Below are 16,534 nucleotides of genomic sequence, written 5' to 3'. Positions count from 1 at the left end.
CGATGATTAGATAAGAGTCGTTGTGCTAGCTGCTGCACGTAAGTAGTATATAGCATAATGCTAGGTGCTAGGTTCTGATTTTTTTTTGAACTTGTGATCTGATCCAGCGAGCAGCAAAGGTGGGCTTGGCTGCAGTAGCATCGATCACGGCGTTAGTGACGAAGCAGGGGGCTGACCGCCTGAGCATGGAGCAACCAAACCCTCTTTCTTTTCTTTGTTTTTTTGTTCTTGCCGATCGATCGGCCAACACTCGACAAGTCAACATGGGTGCCGGTCGTTGGATCCAGCGATCGAGAGTTTTTTTCCCATTACTTTGATGTTTTTTTGTTTTCCTTTGAAGGTTTTCCTTCTTTGTGAATGAATGCAGCACCGCGGCAACTCAACTTGGGCACGTGGCAAGTGGCGGGTGATCGTAGCATATTATAGCTATCTGGGGCCCATGGGCTGCCGCCTACCGGTGGGCCATACGTGGGAGCAGTCTCCGCGGTGATTAGGCAGAGAGAGACACGCGGGGCCCAACTAGCAGCCCTCCCCTCCCTCTTCTCCTCTGTCATCTCTCTCTCATCGCAGTCGAGTCGAGAGGCGGCGACCGCTCTGCTCTCTTCCTGCACTCGTGGCCGTGTTTGGTTTGAGGTGTAACTTTTTGGTCTTTTGACTATTAATTTAAAGTATTAAATAAAATCTAATTACAAAATCACCTCTATAACTCTTTGTGTAAATCGCGAGATGAATCTGATCTCGTGATTAGAGGATGGCTACTGTAGCATCACTGTAGCAAATGATCAATTAATTACTGTCATTAGATTCATTTCGAAAAGTTACACTCATCCCTAAATTTTTTTTTGCAAATAAACTTCATTTAGTACTCCATGCATACGAGATTTTTTTCTCGGGAAACATGCGCAAAAAAATGACTATAGAAACCAAACACCGCCACAACAACACACAAACGAAATGAAATCCGCTTCCCATCCGCCCCAATCTGGATCCAACCCCGCCCAGCTCGTTATAAAGGCGCCCTCTCCCTTTCTGTCTCCCTCACAACTCACTCCGGCGGCCTCCAGCTATTGCAGAGCGACGACCTCCGAGTCCAGCGGCTAACCCACCAGCTTCCCATCCAGTTCTCATCACTGGCTAGCTAGACAGCCAGCCAGCTAGCCAGCCAAGGCAAGCCACCGGTCATCGCACACGAGACGCTAGTTAGCTTCTACATCAAGCTTATTAGCCTCCGATCCTGCTGCGAGAGAGCCGAGCGAGCGAGGATGTCGAGCCGGAGGTCGTCGCGTGGCAACATCTCCGAGGACGAGATCAACGAGCTCATCTCCAAGCTCCAGGCCCTGCTCCCCAGCTCCCGCCGCCGCGGCTCCGGCCAGGTGCGTCGTCGCCGCTAGCTGCGAACCGACCCTTCGACTCGCATTCAGTTCCTCGCATCATACATTCGCTGCGCGTGCTTCTCGTCGCATGGTGCCCTCTTGCTCATACCATGCAGCTAGCTAGCACCTAGCAGCAGAGAGCTCCTTGTTGTACTGGCGGTTGCGCCTGTTCTCCTTTTTCTGTTCAATCAAAGCGTCTAACACTGCGCTTGGCGTGGACGTGTAATGCAGGCGTCGACGACGAAGCTGCTCAAGGAGACGTGCAGCTACATCAAGAGCCTCCACCGGGAGGTGGACGACTTGAGCGACCGGCTCTCGAACCTCATGTCCACCATGGACAGCAACAGCCCCGGCGCGGAGATCATCCGCAGCATCCTTCGCTCCTGATCGTGCGCTCCGCGGGCGGCCCCGGCGCGGCCCGGCCGCGAGAGGAGGTCAACGGCGACGACTACGACGGCCGCGGCCATTCCCCGGCCGGCCACGTGCGGGCTCAATTAGCTAGCTAGGGTATATATATATATAATATATCTACAAATATGTGTATCTTTCTCTTCTTCCTTTCACTACCTGTCGATCGATCTCCCTAGATCTGAGATCATGTGGCTAGCCCCCCATACCAAAATGTACTAGCTGCACGCACGCGTATGCTGATCTCCCTGCTGCTAAGCTCCACCGGGTAGCTAGCTAGGACACTAGCGCTAGGGCCTAAGCAAGCTAAGCTTTATCCACCCTCCTCACTTTAGCTCGCTCGCCGACCTCCTCCTCTCGCTCCCTCTCCATGTGATCTCTCTGTCGTCCTCCGCGCTAGCTCTTCTTTTGATGCCCGGCTGTATTGTTATCCCTGTAAATTTAGTCGGTGGCTTGGATCGAGTTGGCTAGCTCTCTTCAGACAACCGACCGACCACTACTACCTAGAGCAAATTGATTATCATCATCTGTCATGGTGTACTGCCTGCCTCAGCTTTTTATTAACCACTTTAATTACTTGCGACGTACGAGAAAGTACTTCAATATAATTGTTTTTTCTCATCACTCATGCCATGCCATGGTTAGCTCACCAAAGGTGTGCAAAAGCCGCTAGCTGTGTGTGTATTGTGTAAGTACGTACATACCCTACTCTCACGCTCGCCTCTCTAGCTGCCTTCCATTCCGATCCATGGCTCTACAACTGCTCCCTGGTGCGTGCTCCCGGCTAAGTGCTGTCCGTACGCAGGCACGTGAAACGCCCCCGTTTACTTGGAGAGATCGAGTGTAGAGTGCGGCGCTGCAACAACCCTACTTGCATTGGCAAGCCGTGTGCATTGTCACGCTCACGACGCTTGCGTTCGGCTGCTGTGATGCTACCACTACCAGTAGCTAGAAGCTAGCTAGCTAGCTACGGCTGACGACGACGACGGCGAGCGAGCACACGATCGGTGCATGGACGCCGACGGCACGCTACTAGCGGCATGCCGGGCGTCGTGACAAAGCCCCGTGCCAGCCGCGCGCGTGTCGACCGTACCTAGCTCCCACCCACTTGGACCTGTCGAGTTGAGGCCTCCTCTTAATTCGCCGGCGTGAAAGGAACCGGTCGACGGGCGGATCAGGAAACCAAACGGCCCGCGTCAACTGCGTGCCTCGGTTCTCTCGGCCGGTAGCGCCCGCGAGGCCGTTGTCCGGCGACGACGACCCCTCCCCAGACCGATCCCTCGGCGCGGCGCCGCGCGCGCCCACATGCCGCGGTCGAGACCCATCGGCGGCGAGAAGTCAAGCTCGCTCCTCCAGTGCCGGCAAAAGGCGCCGGTGCGGCGGCCTTTCTTGCTGTGCGCTCAGCTCGTTCACTGTGTGTGTGACGCCTATCTCTCGATCGGGTTCGATTCGGCTGCACACCAAACTACCATGGCCACATCCAACGTAGCAGGCGAACGTGCAAACGGGGGCGCGGCGCGGCAGCCCGGAACGCGCACGGCTCTTGCGCATACGCGTGAACAGTGCCGCTCGATCATCTCCTGCAAGGGGGGTGGGTTATTTATGGACGCATGTGACCTATCGCAAAGCAAAGACCCGTTTGCGCGCTAAGATGGTAGACGATGGCATGCATGGCCGGTCACGCACCCCGGCCCGGCCGGCCGGCACCATGGCTAAGCCCTGCAAGGAACCCCACATGGCGCCAACAGTAGTAGTCCGCTAGCAGTGGAGACCAGGGACACGACGAAGAAAAGAAAAGAAAAAAGGGTAAGAATTTGCATTCTTTATTTCCTTCGTCGATCTTTCTGGGGCATTCGAGCACGTATGCCATTGGCTGCCATGGATCGGAAGTTTCGTCGTTGTAGTTTTGGTTGAGTTAGCTAGGTACGTAGGCAGCGTGGTAGTGGTAAAGCGTTTGGTCGATCTATTCTAGTTCTAGTACTAGTGCAGCCGTAGTCCGTAGAGGCTGGAGTAGAAGCAGCAGCGAGCTAGGGAGCGGTGCAGTAACTACCACTAGCTACCAGTACTGCAGAGGAGGAGGTACGGTCCGGGAGGCTCCATTCGGGGCGGCAGCCAAGTTCGCGTGTGAATAGAACTATTGCGCGGGCGCGTACGGCCTCCGCGCGCGGTCAAAAAAAAAACGCGAGGACGAGAGCGAGGACCAGCTGCGTGTGGTGCGAGCGAGCACTGCTCCCGCGCCCTGCGGCCTCGGCCGGCTAGTCAAGATCTGACCACTCAAAGCTAACGACTGCCTGGCAGAGGCATCTTTTCACATGAGAAAGTGGCATAGTAAATCTCTGCCCGAGCGGCACTTTTAGGCCATGGACCAGCCTACATCATATGTTTGCCATCGGCGGCGGCACCAGTTGCAGTTGCAAGTGGTGCCCTCCGTGAAAAATGTTCAGCCGCCGGAGGGAGAGGTTTTCTTTCTTCCTACTGCCCTTTCTTTTCATCCGATGAAAACCCGATGGAAAGAAAGGTCGAGCAGCTCCCGTTGCATACTACTACTTGCGTGTCACTCATCTGCATGCTGGGAGGTAAAGAGCGAGCTCTACCGGCCGGATCGAATCCGCTTGCATCTGCGAACGATATTCCTGACACACGCTGCGAAAAGTCTCGGCGCCAGCTGCACCCCTAGCAGCTGCAGCTTTCCAGCCAAAAATGATTGCCCCTTCTTTGACCCAGCACGGCACTACCGGTACGTACTTTGGCATGTACGCGCGACAGGACCGCGACGACCTGCGTACACGTTCCGGCGCCAGGCGACCGCCCGCGTGCGCCAGTGGAAAATGTGCGGGGCGCAGGCGCTAGTCCCAGTCCTACTGCAGTCGACTCCAGCAGCCCCGATATATATATATATATATATATATATATATATATATATATATATGCATATCATATATGTAATAATCAAGCTATTGCAAAAGTTGGTGGGCTGATGGGAAAAGTCTTGGCTATCGATGAAAGATTCAGATTCAGACCCGAGCATGTAAGAATCAAGCTGGCCTGCAGAGAAGTATCCAGAGTGCCTGCAGTTGCTGAAGGAACTTTAGGTCTGAAAATATATGATTTCTTTTTTGAAAGGGAGGTGGTTGATAACCCTTCTTTGGTTCCCCTAAGATCTGGAGAAACAATTGGTGATCCTTCTAACCAGGCAAGCAACAAAAAACCCAGGATGGAGGAAACCTCAAAAGGCAATGATCCTTCTCATATGGGCTCTGGCCCAAGTACAGTGTTTGGGAAAGGATATGCTGGTTCCCACTCTGCTCCTAGTAAGATGCATGCTCTGAATCTTATGGTGGATAAGGTGATGGAAAAAGGGAAAAATATCATTGCTGAATCTGAGGATGGAAAGGTTTATGCCCAGGGTGATACTCCTGTGGATGAATCTGAGGAGAGTAGTGATCATAGTTTTGATCTGTGGGAGGAAGAGGAAAGAACTGATTTAAAACATGGATATGGGGATGTAAGGCTCATGCACTTCGAAGATAATACTATACTGGAAAATCACAAGTTGATTCTGAAGGCCAAGAAGCTAGAGGCTGCTCAGAAAGCTGCAGAGAGATTCACTGAACTCCTTGAAGATGGGGGTGTCCAGACCTTTGACTCTGATATGGCCAAAGCCATTAAGTCTGAACTGTCCAAATCCTCAGAAATTACCTCACAAGAGCTCATGGTTAGTGGTCCATCCAAGATGCTACCATATAAAGAAGATAGAAGAAGGTGCAGCAGGCTTCAAAAAGACTTCCTTCTGACCACTAAGGATAAAACTGTCATCACCAGCAAGAAAAGAAATCTTGAAGGTACTAACCTTAACTCTGATAATTCTTTTGCTGTTCTTGCTGATTCCATTATTATGGATACTTCTACTTTGATGGGTGTTCATATAGATCAATCAGACTTTTCTAGCATTGATTTGATTAAAGACGTAGAAATTGCTAGGCATGCTCTATCTAATAAAGGTGCTAGTCAAACTTCTACTCCTGTTGAGGAGACCTCTTTTGAAGAATTGATTGAGGAAGTATCTGAAATTGATGAGCCTGTGGTTATTACTCCCAAAAGAAAATCTAAGCCAGTTGTGAGACTATCCCTGTCTGGCCATAAAAAAAAGAGACAAGAGTAAGGGAATCCCTTCTCTTAAAATAATGGGTAAGGAAGGTGTCCAAGGAATCCATGGCCCTTCACTTACCAAAAAAAATCTTATATTAACAAGAAAAGAAAATGAAAGGACTCATGTGGAACTGTAGGCGCATTAAGAAAAAAGGTGTCTCCTCCTTTATAAGAAACCTGATATCTGAACATAGATTCCATTTTCTTGGTCTCCAAGAGACCATGCAACAGCATATTGAGGAAAGTGTGTTAAGGAAGTTTGATCCTTTGAACAATTATCTTTGGAAATGGACTCCCTCTAATGGTAGATCTAGAGGTATTCTGGTTGGAGTTAGTGTGGAGCACTTTGATGTAGGTTCCTTTTCTGAAGGTGAATTTATGTTGCAATTGCATCTTTGGGACAAACAAATGAAAGTAAAATGGAACCTGATTACAGTGTATGGTGCTGCACAGGATGAGAGGAAAGATGCTTTCCTAAGTGAACTGGCCCTTTTCTGTAGCAGAAATAGGGATCCTTTTATTTTAGGGGGAGATTTCAATCTTGTTAGATTTCCTTCTGAGAAGAACAAGCCTATGGTGGTAGGAAGGTTTTCAAATTGCTTTAACTTAATCATCTCTGCTTATGAGCTGATTCATATTCATATGGCCAATGGAAAGTTTACCTGGTCTAATAATCAATCTGACCCAACCTTGGTGAGGCCGGACAGGTTCCTAGCCAGCAAGGATTGGGAAGTTTATTTCCCTGGTTCTATTATCTCAAGACTTCCTATGGAAGTTTCAGATCATAACCCCCTCATTTTGTGCACTGATCTCAATCCTCCCTTGAGATTTCGGACCTTTAGGTTTGAACTCTCCTGGTTGTCTCACAGTGATTTTAAAGTAAAGTTGAGCAAATTTGGTTGCCCCCCTGTCATGCAGATTCTGCTTTTGACAGAATCCAATTAAAGCTCAAGAAGTTTAAACAATTCTTTAAAGGTTGGGGCTTTAATATTCAGGGAGAAAGAAGGAAAAGGAAATAACAAATTCAATCTGATTTGCATGATTTGGAAATTGAAGAAGAACTATCCAGTTTATCGTATGACCAGCATGTTCTCAGGAGTAGTTTAAGAAGTGATCTTCTACATATCTTGGAAGAGGAGGAACTCTACTGGTTCAAGAGATCTCACGAGACTTGGCTACACAAAGGGGATAATAACACTGACTACTTTCATAGAATTGCTAATGGAAGGAGAAGAAGGAGCACTATCATTTCTCTTAATGATGGGGATCAGGAAATTGTTGGTACTCCACAACTACTTGAACATGCAACAAATTACTATAAGTCTCTCTTTGGACCTGCATCCAGTAGTACAATCTCTCTGAGTTCAGGGTTATGGGATGATGCCCCCAAAATTTCTTCAGAAGACAATGATTTCCTGTGTAGACCATTTTCTGAAGAAGAAATTAAGTATGCCCTATTCCAAATGGAGCATAATAAGGCTGCTGGCCCTGATGCCATACCAATTGAATTCTTCCAAACTTGTTGGGAAATTATTAAAGTTGATATCATGGAGATGTTTGAGGATTTCCATAAAGGGAAGCTGGATGTTAGTAGATTCAATTATGGTATTATTACCTTACTACCAAAAATCTCTGATGCTTCCAGAATTCAGCAATTTAGGCCTATATGTCCCCTCAACTGTATCTACAAGTGGATTACTAAGGTCTTGACTATCAGGCTGTCTCCTTATGCTGAAAAATTAATTTGTAAAGAACAGACTGCTTTTATGAAGGGAAAGAACATTATGAATGGAGTGATGGTTTGCATGAAGTGCTTCATGAGACAAAGAGGAAAAATAACATTGGGGTGGTCTTGAAATTAGACTTTGAGAAGGCATATGACAAAGTCAACTGGTCCTTGTGAATGGCCTTGTGAAAGGACTAACGAGCAATCTGATTGAGAATGGGGTAGCTGTGCTACAGTACGCAGATGACACCATAATTTGCCTGGAGAATGATATGGGGTCAGCCAGAAACATGAAACTTTTACTTTACTTTTATGAAATCATGTCTTGCCTTAAGATTAATTTCTCTAAGAGTGAGTTGGTAATGATTAATGGTGATGATATGTTGGAAAAGCAATTCTCTGAACTTTTTAACTGTCAGATTGGTCATTTTCCTATAAAGTATTTAGGGGTCCCTGTCAGCCCCAGTAAACTTCATGTTGCTGACTGGGCACACCTCATTGAGAGGAATGGGAAGAAATTAGATACATGGAAAGGGAGTTCCATGTCTATTGCAGGTAGAACTACTCTCATAAATTCCTCTCTATCCAGCACATTTATATACCATATGTCTCTGTACCTACTGCCTAAATCTGTGGTGCAAGAGTTGGATAAACAACGCAGAACTTTCTTCTGGCAAGGTGGGGGAGCTAAGAGGAAATATCATCTTATTAAATGGGGCATCATTTGCAAAAGTAAACAAATGGGGGGCATTGGTATTAAAGACATTACAAAAATGAATTTGAACTTACTTTGCAAGTGGTGGTGGAAGCTTGAAACTGAAGAAGGTCTTTGGCAGACCTTAGTCAGGACTAAATACATTAAAAACAGGGCCATTAGCACCATCCCACCAAGATTAGATGACTCTCCTATGTGGAAAGACTTGCTGAAAGTTAGGAATATTTACTTGGCTGGCAGGAAATCTGTAATCTAGAATGGTGAAAATGTTTTGTTCTGGTTGGAGTGTTGGCTGGAAACTGATCCTCTTTGCCTTAAGTACCCTGTTCTTTTTGAATTAAATGAATGTAAACATATCTCTGTGGCTGAGTTTGTCAGGAAAAATGGTCATAGTCCCTTTAGAAGATGGCTTCCTCCAATTCTTCATGATCATTGGGAGCTGTTGAAACAACAGGCTCTGAACTTTTCTTTAACGCAAAATAAGGATGAAATATTTTGGCTGTGGTCCTCCAAAGGTGTCTTTACTGTGAAGTCTGTTTATGATCGATTATCTAGGGAGGTTTCTTGTGATTCTTTTTCTAGAATCTGGAAAGCTCACATCCCCTACAAGATTAAAATCTTCCTTTGGTTAATGGAACAAGGTGCTCTTCTGACCAAAGATAATATGGTTAAAAGGAATTGGGCGGGAGATTCTTCCTGCAGATTCTGCAATGAATTGGAAACTTTAAATCATCTCTTTTTCACTTGTCCCACTACTAAAGTTGTTTGGGGCATAGTTGCTCAATCTCTTGGAGCTATTAACATTCCTATGTCTCTGAATCAATTTTGGGCCTGGTGCCAAACTTGGCTTCCAGCTAAAAGCCATTTCCATGCTTTCTTACTTGCAGCCATCTGTTGGGCGACCTGGAAAACTAGAAATGATGCTTGCTTCAATGCTAAGATGATTTCTCATCCTGCTGAAATTGTCTATTATGCATGTGCTTTCTTAAACTACTGGGCAGGGCTACACAAGGAGGAGATCCAGACGCAGATCAAGGATGGAGTCGGGTTGCTGCTGTCGTTGGCATGTTAGATGCTGTCTTCCGAGAGGCGCTCTTCAACAAGATTGATCCTTCCTCCACCGGCAAATGCTGACGAAGCACGTGATGCTGAACCTGATGAGGAGGATGCGTGAGACAGGCCTCGCTTCGTACCGGGGATCTTTTGTGACGTTCAAACTTTGTTGCTGTCTCGTTTGGTCTTTGGATTAGTCTTGCTACTTGGGTTTGTAATAATGTCCCGTACTTTCTCCGAGGCCTTGTGTGGGTGGTTGGCTTGAATCAGGTCAAACTGCTTCACACGCTAGGTTCTGTCTTTCCTAGCTCTCTTCCCCCATCCCTCACCTCCTCCTGCTACTTCTTCTCAAAACTTCAGTATTTCCGTTTCTTGGAATGGAAATGGGGGCTGGCCTCGATTCAAAAAAAATTATATGTAATATATCATTATCATATATACATACATATATGTATATATGTAATATATATGATATCGGTCTCCAGGTGCAGGTCGTGCAGGGCAGGGTAGCTAGTGATGGTCAAACCGTCAGAGGCGAGGGGCGATGCGCAACGCAAAGCAAAAGGACAGCGGCATGTGGCGCGTCAGTGGTGCCGCGGTGGTACGCGGCTGCGTTTCGTGGTCGCCGGAGTGGCCGGGCCGGCGCGTCGTCCGATCGTCCCTGCCTGCGCAGGCGCCGCGGCGTCGTGGGAGCAGAGCGAGCTGCGAGCACACAGAGTCTGCGGGTGGGAGTGGCCGAGTGGGGGAGAAGGACCGGGCGCTTTCGGCGGCCCCACGCCGGCGGAGGGAGAGGGGCTCGTCTAACGGCCGGCCGGCAGCCCACTGCGGGCAACCCCAGCAGGAACCACCGCCGGGCCCGGCCCGGCCCCCGTCTGCGGTGCGGTTAGCCGAGCGGTTGGGTGCCGCCGAGGCGACGGTTAAAAAGTCGTGGGCAATGACGGGTTCGCCCCTACCGGTGCGGCAACAGCATCGGAAAAAGGCTACTCCGCGCTAGCGCTCGGTAGGGGCGGGACTGGGAGGCCGGAGGCGGAACCTGAACCACGGCCCACTCCCCTTGCGCGCGCGCGGCAGTTGCGCCGAGGCGATCGCAGGGCGAGCCAGAAGCAGGAAAGCTAGCTAGGGGTAGGAAAGGCTACGCTGCCACAATTCTGCTGCAGCGACGCCGAGACGTGTGCAAATTTGCACGTACGTACGGATCGGTACTTGTAAAATGGGGTGGCTATGGCTTAGCTATACGGAGTACAAGTGGCAGCCTTTGGGTATGCCAGCCGTTTCAACACCGAGAAAACTTCTGGTGTCAGCGTCGCTCTCTTTTTTTTTTCTATGCTCTCGTCAAAAGTGACTCGTTTTAACCTCGATCAAGTATCTAGCCGTTCGGTTTCAAAAAATGAAGAAGCTAGTCTTTCTAAAGGAGCCGCCATGACCTCTGATTATTCGGTAAGTCAAAGGTTTATTCGTCGCTAGGGAACCATGACTGTGAGGGGATCACGTTTTTCGAGCAACCAATAAAAATGAACAGAGAGAGTAGAATGGAGTGGCTCGATTCTATGCTATGTGTTTAGATGGCGGGATAGAGTGGTTCGATTCTTTGTTGGTGGGAGGAAGCGGGAGCTCCGTTAACCACCGTCGCTGGACCCACATGTCGGTCAAAGGAACATCTCTTCTCCCCTGCCGGCAGCCGCTTTTCAATTGCAAACTTGTGCCGCCGCTGTCCACACGCATTCGCGCCGCTGCTGCCGAGCAGGCTTGTGCCTTCGTCCGTGCGCTTGTGCGGCTGCCGAGCAAGCTCACGCCGCGTCTGTCCTGCAAGTTTGCCCGGCTGCTGCTCACGCAGCCTGCCACCATCCTGCATGCTTGCGCTGCTGCTGCTGCTCGCCCCACCGGGCCGCGCCTCCCTGCAGGCTAGCACCGCAAGCTCGCGCCGTCACCTGTGATGTGCAGCCCGGGCTGCCTTGCCTCTGCTTGGCATGGCTATGAGCACAATCGAAGGCTGATGGAAAGTTAGGAACCGACAGCATCAGGCCAAGAGGAACGGCCGGGGAAGAAGAATGGGAGGAGATTGTGGGGAGCCTCGCCGAAGCCGCTCGCCTGCGCCGCCACACAGCCTCACCTCGACGGATCCACTCATCCGCGCTGCTGAATATTTTGGAACCACACCATCTCGAATATAGTTCGAATGTTCCCTCCCTGGGATGGTTGGTGTAACAGAACGGGCCAGATGGGCCGGGCCGAATCCCGGGTTACTGTAGCTCGGCTACTGTAGCGCCGAAAAAATACTTAGCGGCGGGAGTATAGTCCCAGACTGGAAGTTGAGAGAGTGACGAGCCAGCTTAAATACCAGGCGCAGGGTAGTTGAATAACTCCGGTTGCAACCTTTTGCGCGAAGCGAGGACGAAAGCGCAAGAGAGTTATTTAGCAGGTGTGATTTACTCAACGTGCAGAGTAGATCTTAGCCGTTACCCCGGGTCGGGTCGTTACAGTGGTATCAGAGCCGACTCTCACGGTTTCACGCCACATACGGGCATAAGTGCGCGGGCATGAACACGAGCGTGTGGCCACAGATGCCACCGGCATGTGGGCGGGCGCGTGTGGGCACAGATGCGCGGGCATCGGGGATGCGCCGGTACCGGACGCACGGACGTGATACATGGGACCGTTAGCACTAGACGTATGGGACGTGGCCAAGAGAGGAGATCCTGGTGGTATTTAAGTTGGTTCGATGATTCGACGGGGGCGTCGAATCCTAAAGGGTGGGTGATAGTAACAGAACGGGACAGATGGGCCGGGCCGAATCCCGGGTTACTGTAGCTCGGCTACTGTAGCGCCGAAAAAATACTGTAGCGACAGGAGTATAGTCCGAGACTGGAAGTTGAGAGAGGGACGAGCCAGCTTAAATACCAGGCCCAGGGTAGTTGAATAACTCCGGTTGCAACCTTTTGCGCGAAGCGAGGACGAAAGCGCAAGAGAGTTATTTAGCAGGTATGATTTACTCAACGTGCAGAGTAGATCTTAACCGTTACCCCGGGTCGGGTCGTTACAGTTGGGTTCTTCTATCCGCAAACCAAACAAGGCATGGAGCCGGACCACCTTCTCCATTCCGCAACCAAAGTATATACCTTAGAATGCACATGATACTCTTTAAATTTATCTCACACTCTCATCCCGATTTTTAAACTTGCCCCGAGTTTTTCGTTCCGATCCTCGTACTCCTAAAATACACATAATATAGTGTTTAAAGTTGTAGACTGCTCACAAATATCATGGAAAAAGCCCTAGTACTAATTGAGATATCTATTGGGTTCGTTGGAAAAAAAACCCCACTCTTTCAGCGTAGAAAAAGTCTACATAACCCCCATCAACTACTGGACCTGGACTACTTAACCCCCCCCCAAACTACAAAACCAGTTATTCTACTACAAAACCGATTATGTAGAATAACCGATTTTATAGTTTGGGGGGGGGTTAAGTTAAGGTTCAATTCCTTCTACCTAAGGCAGTAAGGCTCCCATTACACGCTTGGAGATGCTGCCTTATGCGCCCGTAGGCCGTAGCTACGAAATGTTGATTCGCAATTCAAGTGTTCAATTAGTTTACCAACCTCCGAAGAGGGACTACAATACTGCATTCGCAAAAGAAAAATATAAAGAGAAAGGAAAACGACAATATTTTCGTCCATATGTAACACCCTGGTGTTAATCTTGACGCTAATCAAGTGTTTAGTCGGTAATCAGGGTTAATCAAGGTCATTAGCGCTAATCAAGTTGCACAGTGTAGTTACATTCAGCCGAGTTCGAGCGCGTTTTTCTCCATGATCTTGTTGATCATCTTGTCCTCTGCAACTTCTATTTTGGCCGAAATTCGAGTGCCATTATGAAATTTTGAAATTTAGACAGTCAAAATCGGCTCAAAACCCTTGACCGTGGTCACTGTGCTCCACTGCTGTTGCTTGAGCGGCGGCGTGCAGAGCCGGCGACGCCACGCATCGCCGTGCCCGCGAGAACCAACGCCGCTTAAGCTCTCCACTATCGAGCACTGGCCGATTTCGTTTTTGCTTCCCCTTTCCCTCCCTCGGCCGCGCAGAGCACGCGAGGCGAGCCGAGCCCGAGCAGAGCTCGTCGCCGGTGCCGATTCCGGCCACCCCTCGCCGCCGTGTCTCGATTCCCCGCGCCCCGAGTCGCCCGACCTCACCGCGTCCGCCATTGCCGCTCCCCCGGAGCTCCGCCCCCTCCGTCGAGCCCCCTCTCCCGGCCTTCTTCCGTCTAATCCGAGAACACGGTGAGCTCCCCCGCAGCACCCTCAACCTCCTTGACCCCTTTCCCTCCTCTTCCGGCGCTGCCGCAGGCCGGAGTGCCGCCGTGTCCCCGCGGCTACCCTGCGCCGCCGCGGGCCGCCCCTGCGCGAGCTCGCGGCGCGCCCCAGGGCCGCCTGGGCCCCCTGGTCGCGGGCGCGCCCCGCCCCTCCGCCGCCCTGCGCCGCGCTAGCCGGAACGGCCGCGCGCTACCGCTGCCCTGCCCTGCGCCGCCGCGAGACGCGCTGCGCGCGGGTCTTGCCGCGCCGGCGCGGGCGCCGGCCCCGCCGGACTGCCCTGGCTGCGGGCGGGCCAGGCCACGCCGCCGGCAAGCCGCGGGCCGACGGGGCAAGCCGTGCCGCCGCCGCGCCAGCCATGGCTGGCCACGCGCGCATGTGCGAGCTGAAAACAGGGGAGGGCTGCGAGCTGGGCTCCCACTGACATGTGGGGCCCGGCTGTCAGCCCTATTTAGGTTTTGATTTTCAAAAATCATTATTTCGGCTGAAATTTCATAAATGCATAACAATCCACAGAAAAATGTGAAAAATGCAAACTAAATTTTGTTAGGTTTCTTAAATCAAGATCTTCAGAGGAAAAATAGTCATGCATGTGAAATGTCACTTTTGCCCCTGCTAAAGTTTTGGTTTGTGTTTAGGCTAGTTTATTTTGTATCTGTTGTTGTGTTTGTCTAAAAATCCTTAAAATTTTGTGGTAGCTTACTCTTCACCTGTGTAGTTTACTGAAAAATTTTCAGGTGCATAGTCTATGTGCATATTTGTGGATCTATTGTTGTTCAGTTTATTTTGCTAGAGGAAAAATAAATATTTTCTTTTTGCAATAAAAGTTAATAATTTTTTCTTGCATGTAATATCAATGTATTTTCATGCTAGTTAAATTTTGTTGCTTTATTTATGTCTGCAAGTTAAGTTCTTGCACGTGTTTCGCTCCTAGCCGCAGTTTTCCTTTTTGCGCTGCCAAATAATCTTTCTTTCGGTAATAGCATTGCATCATGAGCACTCGTATCATTTCATGCACCATTTTAATTATTACATGGCATATTTTTCATATGTGTAGATGTCACGAACGAAGACGTCTACGAGTTGGTCGCTGAGCCGATCCAGGAGCCGCAAGTCGGGGAACCGCAAGCCGACGAAGCAGCTGAGCAAGCTATGGAGGAAATTGCTAACCCCGCTGACCTACAAGGCAAGCCCCGGAGCATAACCTCTATTTTTAGTATTCTATGTTATTATTTAAATATTGTGCATTAAGTTTTCTAGGAGTTGAATGAAACCCTAGTATGCATGTTTCTCCCTAGGTACCTATGAGTCTCTACTAGTATACAGGCACCGTTAGAAATGCTTTGCTAATTAGGAACCCGGTAGAAGCCAAGTAATTCCTGTCACTCGCGAGAGATATGTCTTGTTACTTATGGAATAGTTACCGGAGAATGAATTGTGGAGAAAAGAAAGGAAAAATGGAGACCGGGCGGAAATGGATTGGGTTATGGATATGGAATGGATGGAAAGTAAGCCTCCGCCTGTGTCGATTGAGGACCGTACCGTTGTTGGCAGTGTTGATCAAGTTTGAACAATACTAACCACATGTCGGAAGTAGGAGGTAGTCGAAACCGGTAAACTCAGTACCATATGTGCACTGGTAGGCAGACTTGATACTGTCTTCACCAGTGGAGCTAGTATACAAACTCATGGCTGACCCTTCGTTGGTATCGGTGGGGCTAGCAGTCCCGGGTCGCAGGGCAGTTCGGCTATTCGGTGTGCATATGTGAAGGGTTGCCACATAGGGTCCGACGGGGCCTATATGTGACGTGTGTGTTAGTTCCACCTTGCAAGGTTAAATCGGATCGATTCGCCGTGACTCGCGGATATGAGAACCTTGGTCACTTTGTCACATCGTAGTAAAGGATCAAATGAGAATAGAATTATGAGCATATGATTTATGACTGTGGTTTCCTGAAAAGATAACATGATCAACCATGTGTGTATTAGCTGTTTAAGCAAATCTAGTGTTATTTATCAAACTAATTGGAGCTAAAATATTGAAAGTAAGGATTCAGTACTAGTGGCTTTTCAGCAAAAGAACTTCAGAGCCAAAAGCCTTGCATATTTAGGAGTCGGCTAAGTATATATCAATAGTCGGGTAAGTCTTTGAGTATTAGAGTACTCAGGTGTTGTGGTTTGTGGAGACCCACAGCCGGGTGGCGTAGTGCACCTGTCTAATCCCAGAGGGTGAGTACTCGGGGAAGCGCTAAGCGATTCGGCAGGTCTACCTAGGGAGCAAGAACACAAGAACACTCGAGGATTTAGAGTGGTTCGGGCTGCCGGGGCGTAATACCCTACATCCACTGTGAGTTGTATTGCTCTTGCATATGAATGAATCTATCCTCTGCCCATGCTGGGTAAAGGCCTCTGCCGGAACTCTTTGGTCTTGACCTTTCTCTAATGGGTGTCTCCCTTTTATAGCTCAAGGGGACGCGCACACATGCGTTGAGACCCCGACAGGTGGGTCCAACGCGGATGTATAGTATACTGCGCAGATGACATTAGTGGTGCTACAGTGGTCGAGAATCTCTCCCCGGATATGCTTCATCACCCTGTGGACTCTCTGACCGAGGAGTGGATTCACCTGTCCCGTCGGCTAGGCGCCCGTTGAGGTAGTGTAGGTTGCGGCGTAGACTGTTGGGTCTACCGCGTAGGCGTCATGATGGGCGAAGGCGAGCCGTCGTGTCCAACTGGCGTAGCAGACTGACATGCGTGGCGTGGGTGGCGCCAGCGGCTCACTGTGTGCCTTGGTAACGCGCGATC

At 49.7% G+C, this 16,534-nt stretch overlaps 1 protein-coding gene across 1 annotated transcript; it reads left to right on the top strand.

Moving 5' to 3' along the window:
- The first annotated feature begins 1,027 nt into the window (after positions 1–1,027).
- On the top strand, positions 1,028–2,368 carry LOC120657249 (transcription factor ILI5-like). Its single transcript, XM_039935536.1, has 2 exons — positions 1,028–1,373; positions 1,605–2,368. Exons 1-2 carry the CDS (start codon positions 1,263–1,265, stop codon positions 1,758–1,760), a joined length of 267 nt encoding a protein of 88 aa, XP_039791470.1. The 5' UTR covers positions 1,028–1,262; the 3' UTR covers positions 1,761–2,368.
- The last annotated feature ends 14,166 nt before the right edge of the window (positions 2,369–16,534 follow it).

This window comes from Panicum virgatum, chromosome 1N (genome assembly GCF_016808335.1).
Source record: "Panicum virgatum strain AP13 chromosome 1N, P.virgatum_v5, whole genome shotgun sequence".
Classification (NCBI taxonomy): domain Eukaryota; kingdom Viridiplantae; phylum Streptophyta; class Magnoliopsida; order Poales; family Poaceae; genus Panicum; species Panicum virgatum.
This window is presented reverse-complemented; position numbering and strand designations above follow the sequence as displayed.

Excerpts from the sequence above, each read along its gene's own strand:
- LOC120657249 (XM_039935536.1), top strand. The coding sequence starts at position 1,263 with ATGTCGAGCCGGAGGTCGTCGCGTGGCAACATCTCCGAGGACGAGATC. Across the intron at positions 1,374-1,604 it reads GCCGCCGCGGCTCCGGCCAG|GCGTCGACGACGAAGCTGCT; the intron begins GTGCGTCGTCGC and ends CGTGTAATGCAG.